This window comes from Pocillopora verrucosa, chromosome 1 (assembly GCF_036669915.1).
Source record: "Pocillopora verrucosa isolate sample1 chromosome 1, ASM3666991v2, whole genome shotgun sequence".
Lineage (NCBI taxonomy): Eukaryota > Metazoa > Cnidaria > Anthozoa > Scleractinia > Pocilloporidae > Pocillopora > Pocillopora verrucosa.
This window is the reverse complement of record NC_089312.1, coordinates 1,700,776-1,720,929: the sequence shown is the minus strand read 5'-3', so window position 1 is coordinate 1,720,929 and position 20,154 is coordinate 1,700,776. Positions and strand designations below refer to the sequence as shown.

The 20,154-nt window shown below is 38.0% G+C and overlaps 2 protein-coding genes across 3 annotated transcripts; one reads left to right on the top strand and one right to left on the bottom strand.

Annotated features, from left to right (window-relative positions):
* The first annotated feature begins 86 nt into the window (after positions 1-86).
* On the top strand, positions 87-13,255 carry LOC131788445 (RNA-binding region-containing protein 3). 2 transcript variants are annotated; one of them, XM_059105543.2, is made up of 14 exons: positions 975-1,075; positions 2,592-2,763; positions 3,191-3,238; positions 4,298-4,398; positions 5,408-5,539; positions 6,996-7,107; positions 7,878-7,946; positions 8,332-8,438; positions 9,108-9,361; positions 9,743-9,913; positions 10,172-10,266; positions 11,003-11,061; positions 11,836-11,968; positions 12,601-13,255. In XM_059105543.2, the coding sequence occupies exons 2-14, from the start codon at positions 2,632-2,634 to the stop codon at positions 12,631-12,633; spliced, it is 1,446 nt and encodes a 481-aa protein (XP_058961526.2). In that variant the 5' UTR covers positions 975-1,075; positions 2,592-2,631; the 3' UTR covers positions 12,634-13,255. The 2 variants fall into 2 exon arrangements, with proteins under 2 accessions (XP_066028854.1, XP_058961526.2); XM_066172757.1 differs by lacking the exons at positions 11,836-11,968; positions 12,601-13,255 and adding an exon at positions 87-103 and having other exon boundaries at positions 11,003-11,068.
* LOC131788437 (transmembrane anterior posterior transformation protein 1 homolog) lies at positions 13,146-20,106 on the bottom strand. The gene is made up of 14 exons (XM_059105529.2): positions 19,484-20,106; positions 19,268-19,398; positions 18,485-18,603; positions 18,202-18,245; positions 17,983-18,098; positions 17,339-17,474; positions 16,831-16,928; positions 16,248-16,317; positions 15,785-15,865; positions 15,583-15,692; positions 15,167-15,226; positions 14,668-14,736; positions 13,892-13,968; positions 13,146-13,577 (listed from the first exon to the last, which is right to left on the bottom strand). The coding sequence occupies exons 1-14, from the start codon at positions 20,085-20,087 to the stop codon at positions 13,274-13,276; spliced, it is 2,019 nt and encodes a 672-aa protein (XP_058961512.2). The 5' UTR covers positions 20,088-20,106; the 3' UTR covers positions 13,146-13,273.
* Positions 20,107-20,154: the final 48 nt, after the last annotated feature.

Genomic DNA, 20,154 nt, shown 5'->3' with positions numbered 1-20,154 from the left:
TAAAGTTTAGTCAAGTGTCACTGAAGAATGTCAACAAAAATTTAAAGGTTCCCTCTAAACATCAGAAAGTGGTCTAAAATAATGTATTGTGCTAGACTGAAAGGTGAGAAACATATTGACCCAATTATTTGGGGTAACAGAGTAAGGCTTTATTTCTGCTTCCCTCTTTGTAAAATTTGGTGGTGTTACACCAGCCTTCCCTTGTACAATGTTTGTTCTGAGAGGAATATGAAGTGAAACATCAGTTGGAAACATCTGCAATGCATTTTTTCGGGGGTGGGAATTTGACTGCCTGAGGCTGAATGTTCTTTTCCAAAGATGTGAAAGGAAATGATAAGAGGATAATTTGGTAAGACTTTGTTGAAAGTGACCACCTTTTGGTTTTTGCTTTTGCCAGTTATGATCAATTTGAGCTCAACTTTCAGCCCTTGCCCTCAACAAAGGTAATATTATTGGAAATCTGAAAGAAATTGTAGAAGGGAAGGTGCCAATGTTACTCTAGGTCATTTTTCCTAATGAAATATTGCATGCAAGGGTCCCTCCTGATCAGTGATTAAATTCTTGGGTTTTCAATTTGGATATAATTAAACTGCCATCACTTTTGGATTGAACATAGTATGCAAGATATGGTGGTCCAAAATCAACACACTCTACTCCCTAATTACCCAGTGTTTCTGTTTTGAAAGGGTATAAACAGTTTGAGTTGTGATCTTTTCTTTTGCCCCAAATGTTTTCATTGTGAAGGAATCCGGTGTTTGGCTTGTACATTTTTCGGTTGTAGAGTAGTGCAATTAGCAAAGTAGGTTCCATCTTGACTGCAGTGGTTTTTAGTGTTATGGAAGGACCAACACCCTCTTGCACAAGGGGTTTCTCTCACTGATCCTCTTGCATAGTCACTGTAATTTGTTTTCATCATGCAGTGCTCTTTCTCCTCTTCTTGGGAGAAGTAATAATTTCATTTGTATAACCCTCAGTGACCTTAACCTAGGCCCACATGAGAGGCTGAATGGTGTAAGTTGTCTGCACCTGGGGATCTTGTGAGCCAGTAACACCTGTTTCATTGGCTGTTGAAGAGGTATTGCTCTCTGTCCAAAGTTACAGATCTATTTTTTGTCAAGAGCTTTCATCTGACAGAGATAATGTGTACAGCAAAGACAAAAGGATTATTGAGTCCAGAAAATGAGAATTATGTTTCCTGATTTAGGAGCTTCACTGTTTATTGAGCAGTGAAAATTTAGCGACATTTTCAAGCCTTAACTTAGGAATGGTACAAAGTGCAAAGTTCTTCATTTTGGGGGGATAATTTACCGGGATCATTTGGGTACGTTTTGGGTTAATAGTGGCTGGGATTTTTTTTTTTTAATCTGGTCACATGAACAGAAAATAGCAGGATAGCTTTGATCTGTAACAAAGTCTCAAATCAGGCACTTTAAACCCTAGGACTCACATGTGAAAAATGCTTCATTGAATTTTATCAATATCCTACTTTCAAGGATGAATGGAATGAGAGAGCACATAAAAATGAAATAGAAAGTGCCAGTATACTGATTTCCAACTTTTCTGCTGTGGACCCTCCATGCTCTAATTTTATTACTGCGAAATTTAATATTACAACCAAGTTGACAATGTAAATTGACCACTGTAGAGAGTTTCAAAGCTGATGTTTTGAGCCCTAGCCCTTCATCAGAGTGAATGTACTCTGAATTAAGATTATTTATGTACTCTAAATTATTAAGCTGAATTTTGACCCTTTCACTCCCTGCAGTGACCAAGGAGTAAGTTCTCCTAAAAACAGCTACAAAATGTTTGGCATGTTGGAAATGAGAGGAAAGAAAAATATACACAAATTATCTGAGCTGAAATTTGAAGAAATGTGCAGCAGACTGTGTAGAGAATTGATATTTAGTTCTGAGAAGGAGGGAGGGGTTTCCCAATAAAGCAAAAGCTTTCACTGGTCTTTGCATACTTTGTCCGGTGCATGCCTGAATGCACAAAGTCAAAGAGCAGGCTTTTTGAGATACCAAAGATTCAAAATTCTGCTCTCAAGCTGCCTTCCAGCAAGTTTGGAATGACACAAACAAGGGAAACTTGACAAGCATGTTAATTCATTTTTCATTTTTATGAACTTTGAGCTTTGCCACTGAGCTGAATTCTAATAAAATGAAAGGTGCCTGACAAAATTGTGAGGAGATGTGGGCTAGGGGTGGGAGGTGGGGGTGTGTGCGTGGAGGGATGGTTGTTGCCATTATATGAATCAAAACTTGGAGTGGATATGCCCATGTGCACTTGTTAGATTCATATCACTGCTTATGAAGTCTACATAGCCCTGGAATTGCAGACCTAATTCAAGAGTTCAAGACAAAATTGTTCATCCACAAGAACCATAAATGCAGGATGAAGTAATTTCCAGGCAATTACATACCAAGAGTATTTAGAAAATTCTACATAACCTTTGTGTGAGGTTTCATTAAGCTTCTGTTCATCTGTTATCTGTTTTAAGTGGGAAGGGAAGGGAGGGTGGGGGGTTAATCAGATTATATTCAACTCATATCCCGTCACCACTCTTACCATCCTTTACTTGTCATGTCAAGTCCTCTAAGGAAGGTCAGCGGTAATGCCCTTCATTTCAAAATGGCGGACGACATGTCAACGAAGTTGTTAGTGAGACATTTGCCCTCTCAGCTCGGTGTGCACGAGAAAACGGATTTACTAAAACATTTCGGAGCTAAAGAAGTAATATGTATGGAAAGGAGAGGAAAACTGGTGAGTATTAAATAATTTCTGTGTTAAATTTTGACTCAAATATGGAACAGAAACCTGAAACGATTGTTGAGAATGATCGAGGCAAGCTTGACATGCTCTCACACTAGCGTTTTAACAGCCAAAAGTTATTTACTGACACATGACAAGTTTTCTGCATACTGTTAAGATCAACCAATGAATTTATTTTTTGTAATTGGAGATGATACTTTCTTGAAAACAGGGTGACTATTTAATGGGCTTAGGTGGAAGAATTCGAAGATTAAAAATGCTTTATTTTCTTGTTTTGCTCTAAATATCGATGTCGTGAATTTCTGAAAATTGAGCAAAATATTATGTGTAGTGATGCAAGACAGCGAAATTTTTACAGATAAGTCAAACACTGACGGATAGATAATCAATGTCTGGGTTTACTGATCTTCATTTTCAGAGAGATGCTGCTTTTGCTGAGTTTTCCACCCAGGCACAAGCTGCTCAGGTAGGTTTCTATTTGTATTTATTCAACCCTTTACACCCTAACATCAGTAGGCATATTCTCCATACTGTTCTCTTTGTACTTCCTAGGATACTGACACGGAGAATTTGTTTGATAATCAAGAGCTTCACTGATTTTTTTTTTATCATTTTTTTATTGTCATGACCTTATTGTGTGATTCAGCAGAGATACTGTAGGGAGAAATTACATACAAGTCAACCTTTAGGGTTAAACAGTGATGCAGTTGTTCCTGGACAGGTCTGTTGAGTGGCAGAGGGCATAAATAGGTCTTTCACAGTCCATGTGAAGCATTAACCTGTGAAAAAAGGCTAGACCATGACACTGGAATCTTTGAGTTCTAATCTGTTCTAGACCTGGCTGGGTTATTGTGTCGTGTTCTTAGGCAAAACACTTAACTTTCACATTGCCTCTTCCCACTCTGGATTGTAAATGAGAACTGGTGAATTGTCAGGAAAACTTGATGAAATGTTGGGGGGGGGGGGTGGGTAACCTTGCAATGAAGTGGCATCCCATCCACAGGGTAGTAGTAAAACTCTTAGTGACTTCATGCTATGAAAAACCAATATAGGCTCAGGCTGGATGGACCACTTGGTTTGACTTTACCTGCATGTACATAATCATAATTGTGCAAGGGTACTAATCTATTCATTGAAATGTTTCTCTCTGAGTTCTTGTTTGTCATGCTTAAACTGGTGGAAATATTAGCTGCTCAAGACATTTTACTCCATAAGAACTCAAGTAACATCTCCATGATCCTGGTCATCTCATTTCTACATCCCCCCCCTCTCCCCTCCCTCCTTTGACTTTGCCTGCAGCACAGCAGAACTGCTCTTTAAACTGCATGTATTAACTCTAAATATGAAGGGGAGAGAAGACTGGATTTTGTTAATGGTGGTGCAGTTTGAAAGGAGGATTGTTCTTACAGCTTGCAGTGTCTCAGTAACTTTATACCTGGTTGTGGCAGATTACTAATTCCTGCTAGAATAAAATGCCAGTTGGTACTGCAACCCAGCATATGTTATACATTTTTATACTTCACAGGCTATTTCTCAGTTACACCAGTCTGAGGTTCTTGGCAGCCGATTGACAGTAGAGTACGCTAAACCTCATCATGAACACCTTGCAGCTCAACAGTGTAGCAGGTAAATTTGTGCTATTTGGAATTTCTGTGTTGTATTAAGTTACAGTCATGATAATATATAGAACATTTTTGACCCTCCCACCAGCAGACACACTTTGACCTGATCCACCAAAACTTGTCCTTGTAAAATCCAGCAAAACAAATAGCTGCAAAAATATCCCACCTTCAGACTTACAGAAACTCACCTTGTATCCCTTGTAATTGAAAATTAATTCTTGGTCAGAATGATTTTAGGCTGATTTGATTCGCATTTTGCTTTTAATTTTTTCACTTTTATCATGACTGTGGTTAAACAAAGAAAAATTTACAGAAAACTGGTATGAATTTAACGTATTGGTGTATGATAGTCTCCTTAGCTCTCCTCTCTGTTATTCAATAATTTGAAAAAATTTGGCAATCAGCTTTTTGGCCCGTTTTGTTCTTTTGCTTGATTAAACTAAAAACAAATTTAAAAAAATTAAAGCTCCCTGCAAAAACTTCAGGTACAGTGTATATCCCAAAAAAGTTTTTCAGCATAGGACAAAAAGCAGCCAAAGTGCAAAATTTAACTCTTGTAAAATTTTGGTGCCTCACAGTATGATGTTGTCTGAATCAAAGAGGTTTTTAGTAATATAATATATGGCACTGTCTTTGTTTCATTATAATGATCATGATGAAATAAAATGAAGGGAAGGGTAAGTGAATCTTTTGTGGAAAATAAATGAATACTATGGAAACTGCAAACTACTTTATCCTCTCAAACTTGTAAATTGAACATTGCTAGATACAAACTTAACCCTTTACACCCTAACATCAGAATGCATATTCTCCATACTGTTCTCTATACATTCCTAATGTGCTGATAGGGAGAATTTGTCTAACAATCAAGAGGTTCTTTAGTTGATTATCATTTCCTTTCTTGTCTTGACCTTAACGTGTGATTCAGGGGTGTTATTGTTAGGAGAATTGAGATGCTTGTCACTCTTAGGCGTTAAAGGGTTAAACTGTTTTATTGACTGTGTAATTTTAAGGGTCTCCCCTTCAATAGCACTGGATGAAAACAAAAACGATGACAAAGAAACAAGAAAATTGGAGACAGAACAAGCTGGTAGCAAAGTTAAAGTGAAGTCTGGTGACACACAAGGCATGGCACCAAGTTTAGGGTATGACAAACCTAGTAAATATTATGCTAATCAGAATTTCTCAGTCACTATTTTTTGATTGTTGGTTCAGTAGTAATCAGTGATGAATTTGCCTTGTTCCCAACATGTGGCTGTTATTTAGCTTAGTTGGTAGCAAGACCCAACTGGTTTGTTAGAGGCACGGATTCAAATCCCGTCCAAGCCTAAATTTTACTGTAGGCTTCATTTCTGCAATTGTCAATTAAAAATTGCAGCTCAGCTGCTAAGATAATGGCTTAAATATTTGATTTACATGTTAATTAAACCTTTTTTTTCTTATTGATGTTACAAATGTACATGTCTCCGCATGATTGTTGGTACACAGACAGTTTGGCTTTCATTTGTACAGAATAAGCGACAGAGGTGAAATTTAAAGTTTTATGCTTTAGTAGCTAGGACAACAGAGATAAAAGCAATGAATGCAACTTGTCAAGGCTGATATATTGTTTACAGTCACCTTTTCACTTTTTGACACTTAAATGGTCATCTGTAATTTTTTTTTCATTTGATTGTCAATTTTCGAACAAAAACGATAATGGAAGATAGCCTAGGGAGCCATTATGTCTAAAGTTATTAGTGATCATTAATCTGAACCAATCCTGAATATATAAAAAAAAGGCCATTAAGAGTAATTGTATTTATTTTTTTATGGATGATCCTTTTGTTGGTTTTTATCATAACCAGGAACTCTCTTTAGGTTATTTAAGATGCACGTACGTGTCTGGCTTCTAATTACTAGTCTATTATCAATTCCTGTATGTTTAATTCATGGAGGATACTGTTCCAGACATATTGTTTAAAATAATTTCCATTTGGTGTGCTCTTTTTTTCAAATAATATTTTTATTCTCTTAGTTTTCAAGAAAGCTCTCTCATCAAAAAGCACAATTTGTTTTTTTTAAATGTTTCTGAACAAAGACTTCACTAGTAAGTTTTTTTCACTTTATTTTATAGACCTTTTGTCAAAATTCTTTTTGATTATTGATGCAGACATTAGTTTGTTAGAATGATTTATTTTTAGTATCGTAGATTTTTTTAAAGTTGATATTGATAAATTGCAGAGGCTTTTAAGCATTAAAACTATACTTCTTACATGTGTATGTGAAAGTTGGTATGCTTTTGTCAAATGACAGTCATTATTACCTTTTTTTTACTTTTTTTGGAGCTATTAATTAAACCTAAATGTTCGTGTTTCACACTTTCTTATTTAAGCTAAATTTTTCTTCCTGATTGTATGGAGGGAAATCATAGACCTAGTATTCAATGTTGTGGTACAAATATAGATTTATATATATTTTTTTGAACATGATTTCAGTGTCTAGAAATTCAGTTTGAATTATTAAATTGATGTTTCATTATTACGAGCTGAGCAGGTTTGTTTGATTTGCCTTAGCTTTAAAGTATTTTAGAATAACTAAATTATAGTTTCTTTGTTCCAGAATTAAGTACAATTGCAACCCAAGTCTTCACTATGTCTACCCTCCAGTAAACACTGCAATTCTCACCAACATCGCCCACACATTGGCATGTGTTCCAAAATTTTATGTCCAGGTATGAGTATCAAATTATATTGTAAGCTACATTTGATTGGTTCTTTGTTATGAAGTAATGAAGGACAAAGTGTTTTTTTCTTTGATGTATAAAACAAATAGATTCCAAGTTGTCATGGGTCTGTTCATTAAAATTTCACAGAAGATGTCAATGTGGCAAGAACAGCTGCAGTAACACATCTCTTTTGTTCTTAAAAACAATTGAGCATCATCTGTAACCTATTATTGAATAGAGGCACAGCAGCATGCAATCTATTTCTTAACCTTTTAGCGCCCAAGATCTCATGAGTGATTCTCCTTACTGTCTGCCATACAATTCTTATGATGCTAGTTCTGAGAATTTGGTACTGGATCTATTAGAAAATCCTCAAACTTATATTTTTCTCTATTCTCATCACCTGTCTGATTGATATTGTATTGATATTGTAAGGAGAAATTCTCTCTTGGTCACTCGTGGGAGTTAAAGGATTGATTAGCATTAGCAGTTAATTGTTTATGAACTACTCCTCTTCCATTGTTGCCATAACTTCTGGAAAAATGATATCATGATGTTCAATTGTTTTCCCAAGCATCGTTGTTTATTAGTTTTAAATTTATGCTTCAAAGTTTTCTAAATTTGATTTTGCTTTGTTCTAAACTTAAGTTTGTACCATCTGGGAGGCTGAATTAGATGTAAATTTTCAAGCTTCAGTTCAACTGTTGAGTGTGAGTTGCCACTTTTTCTTGTTGTTTAGGGGAGTAAGTATTCATTTTTAATATTTTTGTTCCTAGGTTTTGCATCTGATGAACAAAATGAATCTTCCTGCTCCATTTGGACAAATTACCCCCACCCCACCCTTTGTAAGTATCTACAGTGCTGCATGTGAGTTTCTCTTGACTCCCCTTGTGTAAAAATTATTTATTTGACATAGAGGCTAGCGTCCAGTCTCTGTCAATCTAAGTACAATAAATTTATTAATTAGAGTTAACTACTTAAGATTCTCTTGGCTCCCCTTGTGAGAAATCATTTCTTTAATGAAGAAGTAAGAGTCCAGTCTCTGTCAATTAAAGGTTAATGATTTTATTTATTGGAACTTAGTACAGCATTTGGTTGTAGGGAAAGCTTTTGGAAAGTCTGAAACTCCAAAAAGCAAACAAACAAAGAAACAAGTTTACCTCAAGGAAAAAATAGCTGTGTCAATTACTTTGAAACTCAGCAGTCATGGGCTTCCTGTTGTTTTTCAAGTTAGGTGAAGTACCAGAAGCACCGCAGGTGGCTTCCTCAGATGACGACAGATCTATGTCCAGCGACGAGTCCGAGTTAGAGAGCGATGAAGAAGAAAGGGAGAAAAGGTTATATGTAGTTGCTGTTTTTGTGGAATGTGGTGTAAGACTTAATCATGCATTTGTGTTTTGAAGCTACGCAATTTTTCGCAAAAAGTCTGTTCCACACCGATAACTTGGGCCATTTGTTGGCTTGGTGATCAGAGTGATGGACTCTGTGGGAATTGTGGGGAAAGATGAGATGAAAACAGCAGCCAGAAGGCAATGCGCACTCTTACTAAGACATACCTCTAACCAACTGAGTTCGAGGTTCGTACTTCAAGTTACAGACGGAGTTTTTTTCCGTTCGGATGTACGCCCAAGCGCGAAGTGAGCGGGCAATAAATGTTAGTGGAAAAAACAAGGTTCCATAAGTTACAATACGGACCGAGAAAACGAGTTTAGTGAAAGATTAATTACATCTCCGGGTTCAAGCAGAGGGGGAAGATTTGAATTCAACCTAAATGTTGAATTTAGCGGACCGTACTGTGAAATACGGCCTGCTAAATCGACCGATCATAGCGCACGAACTAACTGAGAAATATCATAACAATCAGTCAGAGAGCCCCTGTTTAGAGCTAAGCTAGTCGCCACAGACAATAGTTCCTTAGCGTGCGCTAGAGAAAGAACCTGTCAGAATGTACGGAGATGCGTATTTCAGTTTCTTTTGGGTCATTAAGGACTTTTTTGCAATTTTAGAGCGAAAGAAAGGGCGGAACATGCCCAAAGAATGTCTGCTTCCAAACCAGGCAAAAGTGCTCAGAAAAGACCCAAAGTAAACCTTCCAACATCAAAACCACCAGCCAAGAAAGTCAAGGCAAGCTCCTCAACCAAACAAATACCTGTAGAGAAAGCATTTGAACAGCCTTCCGGCCAACCAAAGAGGATTGAGTTCAAGCTCATAGAGGCCATCTCAAATATATTTGAATCTGCAGCATATACTGAGGCTACAGGTATTATGCAAGTTTCTCGTTTGATGTGTTCTAGAAGGGGATTTTTAGTGAAACAAGCCCAATTATTCGATATATAGTTAAATGGTTGGAACAAGGGGGTAACATTTGATCGTGTACTTTGATCGTCCGGGTGAGAGTAGTCGGTTCTGAAAAGGACTATTTTCGATATAGTGGTGACTGACGTTTCGACAACCTGAGCGAATCACATAATGATTGGTCGTTGCGATTACTTTGGTTTCGGCTTTACGACAGTCATTCGGAATACGCTGACTAGTGGCTGCGAGTGAATTAGTCCACGATCTTTTAGTTAGCTATGAAATTGCTTGATCAGAGACCCAGCCAGTTTGTTACTTGTTACATGCCCTTGACTTCCGTCCACAGCTGTTGCGCCTCCAGAGTCAGAAGGGTTTGGTAGATTTGAGCCTCCAGCGGATCTTGAAGATGACAAGGATGAACTTGAAGAAGAAGAAGAGGAAGAGGAGTCTGTTTCTGAGGAAAGTAGCGAATTTATCTCATCCGCCGAACTGCGCAGAAACAGAATAAGTACCAAAGGTAAAAAAATCAAGTTTTAGTTGATGTTTACACGCTCTCACCTGTGATACATGTGACGTTCATCTTTGTAAGGAGTGGTAATTTATAATAATTTAACAACCTGACATACCTTGAAATTTCAGTTGGAAAATTTGGGGGGGGGAGGGGACATGCCCCCTCCCGTTTCCCTCTCTCCTCCCTCCTCATCAACACTACTTCTGTAAACTCCTTCTTACGTCTCTGTGTGCCTAATGACTTCATGTTGGTTTTATTGCGCAGAAATGCCGGAGATTTCTGCTTTCAAGAATTATACACCCGGAGATCCGACATGCAGGCTTTACATTAAAAATCTGGCAAAAACAGTCGAAGAGAAGGTAAGGGATTCGCCTGTTCATTAATGTTGATATTTATGGGCATTTATCGCCACTTTTAATCAAGCACGCTCATGAATTGCCGAATGTTGACTCTCCCTTTGAATTACTGCGTAAATACATAAAGAAAGATCCCAGGTATTTCAACTGAAGTTTATTGCTCTTGTCTGTTTAACCCTTTAACTCCCAAGATCTCATTAGTAATTCTCCTTACTGTCTGCCAAATGATTCTCTTTATGCTATTTTGGAGAATTTGGTATCAGATCAATTAGTAATCCCATAATTGATATTTTTCCTCATTCTCATCACTTGTCTGCATGATATTGTATAGACATAGTAAGGAGAAATTCCGTCTTGGTCACTCACGAGAGTCAAAGGGTTAAGAGCAGTTTTCAATTGAGTGTAAAAGTTGTCTTCGTACTTCATCCTCTCAACCAATCAGATAGAATCCCAACACCAAATGTAACTCTGCTTCAGGCCGTTTGCGTATTTTTACTGGATTTCTGATTGGATCTTTGTGTTATCTCCTCCTTTCTTTATGGCCGTTGTGATAAATGTTGATCTCCATTTCACAATTCTTGTCCTCGACGCTTAGATTTGACTTCTTCAGTTTTTTCTATAGCTAATAATGAAACGTGAGGCGAAATATAATTACATTTGGTTTCCGCGACAGATTTTAATTTTCTTGTCCATGTTTTAGAATCAATTGAGTGCTAAGGTGAATTAATTTTGTTTTTAGGATCTCAAGTACATTTTTGGTCGATACATAGATATCAATCTGGAAGAAGAGAGAGACAGGTATTGAATGGAAATGAAACTTCTTATTTACGTGAGAATATGTAGAAATGGCTGAGAGAGGTTATCTCAGAAGGTCAGACTTTGTTTGTTATTCTCATACTTAACTCCTTGAGGTATGTCTTGGATCTACGTGAATATGTAGAAATGGCTGAGAGAGGTTATCTCAGAGGGTCAGACTTTGTTTGTTATTCTCATACTTAAACCCTTGAGGTATGTCTTGGATCGGCTGGGCGATCAGTTTCCTCAGTAAATTTTACCATACTAGATGTAAACTCTGTCTCAATGAAATTACAGTAATCGACCAGATCGGTAATCTTTTGTTGGATTCCTCGATTACAGCCTTTGAGAAATCACTGTTGACCTTTGATTTTTTTTCCTTGCTCTTTTGATAAAGTTGCGGTAGAGTAACAGAGTAATCAGGGATTTTCACTTCGTTCTGTGATTGCTCTAAAGATATCGCGCCATCTTCTCAACCAATCACAATCAAAACTAAAACTAATAGGGACTTGGTCACTCGCGTTTTCCTGCGCTTTAGGCAGGTTACTTGTTTTTTTGTTTGTTTGTTTTTTCTTTTAAATCCTCGTTGTCTCGTAACTTTTTTTTTGTTCAAAGTGGCTGCTTTTGTTCTGATTCTACGACCCTCAATCGAAATGAAATGACGTTGAATTATTCAGAGTAGGAAAAATAACGCCACGTATTCTGCTCCACCTTCTGTTAATACAAGTATGGAGTTTGTTTTTCTATGTGGATCAAAACTGCTCTGTTTTGCTGTAGATTTGACATCCGGCTGATGAAAGAAGGTCGCATGAAGGGCCAAGCTTTTGTTACATTACCGAGTGAAGAGAAGGCAAAAAAGGCTCTCAGAGATGCACATGGTTATATCCTGCAGGGGAAACCCATGGTTATCGTATCCTTGTTTATGGAGTTTGCATGGAATAAGCAGCGGTTTCCTACTTAAGCGTTTTGAGATCACAATGTTGAGCGTGTGGAAACAACCGACACAGAGCGCGAGTGACTGGTGACGAACACAACGCGCGAGGGACCATAGGAAAAAGGAACATGAGCCTCTTTAACCATACCTTCACTTCCTTGCGCTCTTAATTCATCTCCGTAAAGAGGCGTCTGAATATTAAGGCAGGATCTTTGGGTGGGAGCCGGGTCCTCCTTATTACCACGGGTAGGGGTTGAAGACTAGGAGGGTAGTGTCTGAACGTTGTCTGAAATGCTGTACTGATCTGTGAAGTATGCTTCCTCTCACCATACAGCATAAGTGGTGTGGACAATTTACAAGAACCTAACGGTATATGTTAATTTAATAGCCCAGATTTGATAAAGGGACTGTACTGTTTTGACTGCTCTTTGGCTTCCTAACCTCCCTTTCCCCCCCGCCCCCCCCCCCCCTCTCTCCTTTGAAACAACATACTGAAGGTGGGAAATTCCTCCTTAACTGGGGTGTGGCCTATAATTCACTCTTCATTCGTCGTCATCTACCCGCATAAGATTGTTTATTTGCTTATAGTCCTTAACGGTGTTTTACAGCAATTCGCACGATCAGCGAAAGCAAAGGACTGAGGACGTATTCGCGGCAAGTTCGAGAAGTTAAGCAGTCACAGAACCCAAACGCAACGTAGTAGGAGCTGGACGAAGTGATAATCGCCAAATGTCACAAAAGTAAGGTTTTGCTGTTACACGATTCGTCCCTTCAGTACTACGCCTTGCAAAATAGCACGTGATGAACATAAGTGTAGACTCGGACGAGTTTGGTCTGGTACCAAGATCCCTCAGGGCCGAGAGGTGGTTCGCACAGGTATGGTCTTGGCTCTCTATCAGGATGACCTGGAGAACGGACTTGATGAAAGCAAATGGCGCACCTTGAGAAATCTTGCACTGGTATTACGTCTTTGTTTGTTCTCTCAATTCTACATCTGCAAGGGCGCGCGGCATTTAATTCGTAAAATTTCATTTTGGTGACGTAATGGTGGAGAGAGAGTTATTTGTTGTTAGTGGTTGGTTGAGGCTTCAACCAATCAGAGACAAGTATCGAAATTCAGCGCGTCATTAGTGTAATACATGACAGGAAGAGCTTGATGTTCAACTATTATTTTTATTTACTAATATATATCAATCAACAAGGGTTTGGATTTGAATTTCATAAATAAATAAAACAAATCCCACATTCCTGTGGGATCACTCATACTGAGCTATGATCATTTTAGAATACAACTATCTCTTTACTACAAAGTGTATATCTATCAATTTCTGCTAGTGTTTTGGCGCGTTGTTTAGTCTGTTCACCAGCTCTCCGCGGCCCTGTATCTTGTTTCTCTCCAACTAACGAAGTACTCGAAGACTGGCCAGAATCCAACAAAGTCACGGAGACCTGGGTTTTGAGCTTCTGTGTCGAGGCTTGGTTACTGTGTTGTCTGTTGTTAGTTTCCAGGTCCTGTTTCTGTTTCACGTACTGAGTTGCTTTGCCGAGAAATATAATGCTGTTTAACACTTTCACTGACATAAGGCTGTCAATGGAAAATTAGTTGGCAAGTTAGATCGAGCTTTAGATCAAAAATATATTTGCTCCTAAGAAAAACTATTTTGTCTCTTAAAAAAGAGAGGATGTAAGGGGTTAAGGCGAATATCTGCGCTCTCAACGTTATAGGGAATGACTTGGTGGTCTACTTGTCCGTTTGAATATAGCAGATTCTACCACTGTGCAAAAATCGTTGACACCAGTTTTTAGTCGCGAAGCAGAACACCTCACCACGGACATTTACGTTTCTACAGTATTTTGTTATGATAGTGAGAGCCATGTTGATTGTACAACGTTACTTACAAGACAAATGTGGCCAACATGAGAACAATTCCACCCAAGCCATGTATCTTGACAGACTGGGCCACCTCCTTAATAACCTGAAAACATCATCACAACATACTGTCAAATACCAACAAGCCTTCATTGCGATCTAGGATTTCACGTTGTTGTTTCACCGGGGGGTGGGTGGTTAACCTTTAACTCCTAGATCAAATTTGTAATTTCTCCTTATTGTCAACCAAACAATTCTTATGTTAGTTCAGAGTATTTAGTATTGGATCAACTTATTATCCCCATATTGATATTTTCTTTATTCTCATCACTTATTTGGTTGATATTCTATTGATATTGTAAGGAGAAATTCTGTCTTGGTCACTCATGAAAAAAAGGTTTTTAAACGCACGTGCTAAACTATTTTTCTGCTCATTAGATATTTTATTTTGCTACGTCCTCGTTGCCGTCGCCTTCGTGATTTGTTCTAGGTGCTTAATGTCCCGTTCTTATGACAACATTTTTTTTCCCTTTTTTTTTGGCACAACAAAGAGTACTTCAATTCGAAAGGATCTCTGACTTACCTTGCCCCAAAATCCATAAAACAAAATCCTTTCAGGCGTTTTTCATTGCACACTCTCTGATTACCACAAAAACTCGGGGTCCAACATACGACTTAATTAAAGATTTACACGAGAAACTGGAACCTTGGGATCGGCAGAACGACTGGCCCCCACCCTGTCGGTTATAAAAAGGGAGTATCCCTACCTTACCCTCCCTTCACCCCTCTCTCTGAAGCTACTCACCAGTGATCCCAGTGGAAGAGGAATAAAACCCATTCGACGAGAAACGAGATCGAAATGATCGTTGTGAGCCTTTTAAAATAAAAAGATAAATGTATAGAGTTATAGGAGGTGTTTTCATGCGAAGCAAAAAAAACCCTCCTTCCCTACCAGCCCGAGTAAGTAACCAAAACCAAAACTTTAGTAATCATAACAGCTAATTAGAACACAGGAAAAAAAGACTGAAGAGCCAATAGGAACTCAGAGTAAAAAGATAAAAACTGCTTGAAGCGCGGGAAAATGCGATTGACCGATTGGTTTTAATTTGAATCTGATTGGTCGAGAAAGTGGCGCGTGTTTTCTGGACCAATCATAGAGCGAATGAAAGCAAACCAATCCAATCACGGTTTACTTTCGACATTCAATTGAAAATCGCTCTACAGTCCTCAAAGTAAATTCCTAAAGCGGATCCTTCCTAAGTTTTTAGGAAACTTTTGAAACAAATACTGTTCCGTTTTCTTACGTTCTTCTGTCGACTTGAAGTCGCATCTTCAGCAAGGAGAGCTCTATATTCGCAGTAAACCTAACGGAAGTTAGAAAAGGTAAAAGACAAAGTAACACAAAAGTTAAGTTCCCGTTCTTATCGACAACTGCTGACTTACCGTTACTCTCCCTGGGTAGGATGAAAGTTCAATGCGGGTCACCCTTCCCACCTTGTTAGAATCCAAAACACTTTAACAGAAAAGAAACTTGTAAAGGGCACCCGGTAAAGTGCGGAAAAATGCCCATGTTACGACTGTTGTTTCATTTCATCCCAATGGTTGATTAACTACTCAGAATACAAGTTTTTTGTAACCAATCAAACAAAGCAATGTAGCAAATCACTCAAATGCCGGACTGTTGACAAAAAAATCGGAAAAAACTGTGCACGTGACATACCTCTACAGGAATACTGTTGAATTTTGTGATAAAAGCGTGTTTGATCCAATCCACAAAATACTCCGAAGACAACACAGCCAACAGATATGGACAGATAACATATAAGTGTTCTGAAAATAACAAAAGTTACTAAGTGGCTGGAAAGATGAAAAAAGCTCTACTCCCCAACGTGTTCCTTTCAATGAGGTTCCATAACACTCACCAGCGTTCCAATTAAATTCTGTTAAATTCCTAAGCGTGACGATCACCACCAACACAATGTAGTAAAATCTTTCTCTAATATCTGTGTATGGAAAAAAGTTAATCTTAGAAAAACAACTCAATAAGAAATGCAAAAAAACCTTCAGAGACATCTATCCAAATGGTCAAAAGGGAACAACAGTTGAATGTTATTCCAACCATAGAATGAATTAAAGAGAGCTCTTCACTGGAGAGCCATGAAACCAAAAATAAGTAATCAAAGATTAATACCACCAAGGAGCTTACATATGAGAATTCAAATAAATACATGTAAACAACCTCCAGCAAGGGATAACTAAGCTTCGGTTTTGTAACTAACTGGTTGAAAACTCAGGATTGTGCATATTTCCCAGCTTAATTATTGTTTGGCACTTATTTATCTATTTAAATTACCAGGTGAGAAGATGGCAATTTCAAACACCTACCGCTACATGCCATTTGGAACAAGTTGTTCTTCTCAAACCTCTTGAAAACACTTCCTTTCAGTTCAACAAACTACAACAGTCAAGAAGAATAAATGTCACCAAAGGCTTTGTTGAGAAAAAAAAACTGTAGCCACTAAGTTAAGTTTCTCTTGCTATTTCTGGTCACCAATTAGCCTGCTAGGGCCCTGGCCTCTAAAGCAGGGTCCAAAAGTACATATAAATTTTTTACACAGGAGACAAATGACAATTACCTTCTTTGTTTCAATTGCGTTATGGCACAATTGGGTCCCTAAAAAGTTTGATTCATAAAACTTTGCCCTCACAGCGAAAAAACTAAAATACAACGGTATCAAGACCTTTGATACCTCTGCTTCTTTGACTAAAACATATAGCTGCTCCTGAACAATCACCAGTTGAGTTATAAAAAGACTTTCAGTAAGTTGCCTGCTTGCGACTAGCATTGTTGTCAACAATCAATTCTTGGTCTCATTTGTGTTTAGCTGATCCCAATTGTGTGCTAAATATCAAACCACTTCATTTTCCACAAAAACAATCTTAAGAACTACACCAATAATGCTCTTACTTGGTTTGACACCATGATTACTAACAAAGCTTTGTTGTGTGAGTTCACAGCGACATTGAGACAGATGGCCTGGAACAGTACCAACACAGCATGGAAAACTAAAAGAATTAAGGCAAACAGCTACAAACGGTTGTGTGTCTTTGATCTGAAACAGCACATATTGTCATGTGGTCCTTTGCTGACCTACATACTGGTTCATATTCCTAGAGATAAACTTGATTAGCCCCTGGCCTACATGCTGCAACTGGCTAGCTGTTGACTGTCATTTGGTTGCCATATGACCACTTTATTTGGTCCGTTCCATCATTCCAGATGTTTCTTTACCCTTCCTCCTTCCCCAAGGGGGCTTTCCTTTAGCCCTTTGGGGCTCCTTGTTTCCTCATCAAAAATGCCCGAAGAGATTTATTGTCTTATTTGTTTAAGAGGGATGTGGCAGGGGATAATTATAAAGCAAGAGAGCCCTAATAAATCCACTGAGAAAAAAATTTGTGATTCATGTGTAGGATACACACATAAACTACAGCCATTGCAAAATGTGGAATTATCCCAATATGTTCTCTTCTCCGGTCTCTTGGTTCTGTTGCAGTCCAGAAGAGAGCATCTAATATGTCTTGGCCCACTGACGAAAAGAGCCTGTCTGCAATCTGTGGTTACAAATAAGAAAAGAATGTTACTATCCCTTTACAATGAACTTTGCTAAAAGCAAATTGGCATTCTAATCCATGCCTGCATCAGCATCTTCTGTTTTTTTTTTTTTTATGGCAAAAGAACTGAAAACCTGAAAAGTTTCACCTACTTTCCCTTTTTTATATATTCTTTAAACAAATTGTAAAATCAAATCTTACATCAAGAATGAGTCAGGCTAACCTTGATTCCAACAGTAGTACTAATCTACAAGCACTCTCTCCTTTTCTGCAAAGTCAATTGCCCAAATCACAAATAGTCAGTGAAAAAATTGTTGTCAGCCCAGAGAACAGAACTATCTTCTTTTCATATGCATCACACCCACATTTCTGTGCTGTGCACTAGCATCAATTTTTTTTCATTGATTTTTTTCTGACCTGCATGATGGATTTTGCCAAAAAGAAGGGACTGCTTGTAGTCTTAAGTAGTGCCTATCAGAATAACTATGACGATTTTTATTAACTGCACCTCTAACATGTTGTAAATGACATAAAGTTTGATGACTGATTGTCCACGGACGGTGTGATACAACACTGAAAAGTCCACATGGGTCAGAAGCAACCAACAGGTCACAAGAATCGATCCTGTAAATGATTCAGACTCATATAAGGAGATGTTTTTGTCAGATGCACAATATACATCAAGTAAAAAGACAAAATTAGCCATAGAAATAAAATGAGGACTTGCCTTTTAACAAATCACATATCTGGACAGGCTGTAGCATCCGTGATCTGTGCGATGAAAATATCAAGAATGGCAACCTGTGAGATGAGCACTGCTAGAAGTTTGACAGATATTGTTTAAAGAAGATATGCAACAGCTTGTGAATCAAATTAAGGCTAAATTTTTCAATTTCTCTGAAGTGTAGTCATTTTTGATGTGGCTCACTCATGTGCTTATATGAAACTGCTATGAACAGATTTTTTCATTCACCAACATGAAAGGTAAATAAGCATAGCTCTTGTCTTACGTTCTACAAAATAACAGCCCTGTAATGATCTTGTACAGAGCAACAACCAAACGAACTGGAAGAAATGTAAACATGAAAAGGAAACAATCCAAGCACAGCATAAAACCAAACACCATCAACTGCAAAAAAGAAAAATAGAAAATTGAACTTAGAGTAAAATCAAGTTGTTATGATGAATCAGGTGAGGATCTGTATATATAGAACCACTAGATCAATATCAGTACCTGAGCAACTGCCCACCTACCCCTCCCCTAAACCAACATTAACCTTAACTTGTCATCAATTGACTGTTGTTGGGTTAGGGGAGGGGTAGGTGGGCAGTTGCCCAGATACTGATATTGATTCAAACCACCCTTATTGCAAAAATCTAGGCCTAGTCTAGTTTCATATGAAAAACTAGATATACTTGTTTAATTTGCTATGTGGAAGTTATATGAAAAGCATGTGAAAAACTTTATCTGAAAAAACTTGGAATAATGCAAGTACCTTGGATCCTTGAGTGGAATTTATGACTTAATACAAACTACTCCAGACTTCAAACACAGGCAATTCCAGAATTAAATCAACATTTTTGCTACTGGTGATTGAATTGCACTGGCAAACAGCTGTTCTTGATTCTGACCCTGTACTCTGTTGAATGATACCTGCCACGATTCCTTCAGGCTTTCCTGCTAGTCTGACAGATTTTTTTGACTACCAGGTAGAGAGAGGTACCATGAAAGCAAAGATTCTTTCCCAAAGACGTGACATAATGATCATGTGCTGTTTTAATTTGCAGTTTACCTTCTCAAATTCCCTCGGAATCTTCATGAACGTGTACACTTTCTGGCGTCTTTCAGTGTATTTCTCTTCTTCAAGCTCCATCAGCTTTCCACTGAAAACTTCTGCTGTGAAGTACCTCATGAATGACAGCTCTGAAATTAAAATGTAGATTTTTTGAAATTTCTTTCATATTCTGAGAGAATCAGCTTGAGAAATAATAAGACGCTGTAGACTTACTTTTCAAACCATCATGAAGTTTCTCCTCTGAGGAAGCCTTCGTGATTTGTGGAACATCTCCATGCGGGTCTTTTTGGTATGATCGCATTTCTGATTCCATTGTTTTTAAGGATTGAAAGTTACTTTTTGGTATTCTAGTGTCTTCATTCGAATAGCCCACCCTCTCTTGTCGTTGTAGTTGTTTTTGTTGTGCTTGGTACTGCTGTTCTTCTTGTTGTGAAAATCTGTGTCTGAATTCTATCTCTTGTGTCTTCTCATCATTGTCAAATCCTACTGATGTTATCGTATCTTCACGTTGAACTCCTTCCTCGAAATCTAACAACACTCTCTTAACAATCCCTTCCTTATTCTCGTATTTTTCATCAACACCAGCAGCATATTCGACAGACTCTATGTGATCCTGTTCTTCAACACTCAAGGTATTAACCAAATTTTCGAAGCCATGTTCGGTTTTCTTCTCCAATTCCGTACTAATTCTATCATCTGGATTCGACCATGAGTCTAAAACATCTCTGTGAATAACGACCTCGGTGTCTGAATCTTTAGGAGACGCTGCTGAAGACGAAAAATCAAAATTTTCCTGTCCTTTTGCAAGATCATCCATGATGTTCACGTATTATCGTTCCCAGAGCTACTCGTTTGTGCTAAGTAAACATTATAGTGCGCATATA

Bases quoted from the DNA above. Each gene is read 5' to 3' on its own strand.
- LOC131788445 (XM_059105543.2), top strand. From the start codon at position 2,632: ATGGCGGACGACATGTCAACGAAGTTGTTAGTGAGACATTTGCCCTCT. The intron at 7,108-7,877 runs GTATGAGTATCA...TTTTGTTCCTAG, and splicing joins TTCCAAAATTTTATGTCCAG to GTTTTGCATCTGATGAACAA. The intron at 8,439-9,107 runs GTTATATGTAGT...TTGCAATTTTAG, and splicing joins GAAGAAGAAAGGGAGAAAAG to AGCGAAAGAAAGGGCGGAAC.
- LOC131788437 (XM_059105529.2), bottom strand. From the start codon at position 20,087: ATGGATGATCTTGCAAAAGGACAGGAAAATTTTGATTTTTCGTCTTCA. The intron at 18,246-18,484 runs GTAAGACAAGAG...TTCATCGCACAG, and splicing joins GGGCTGTTATTTTGTAGAAC to ATCACGGATGCTACAGCCTG. The intron at 15,693-15,784 runs GTGAGTGTTATG...TGTTATTTTCAG, and splicing joins AGAATTTAATTGGAACGCTG to AACACTTATATGTTATCTGT.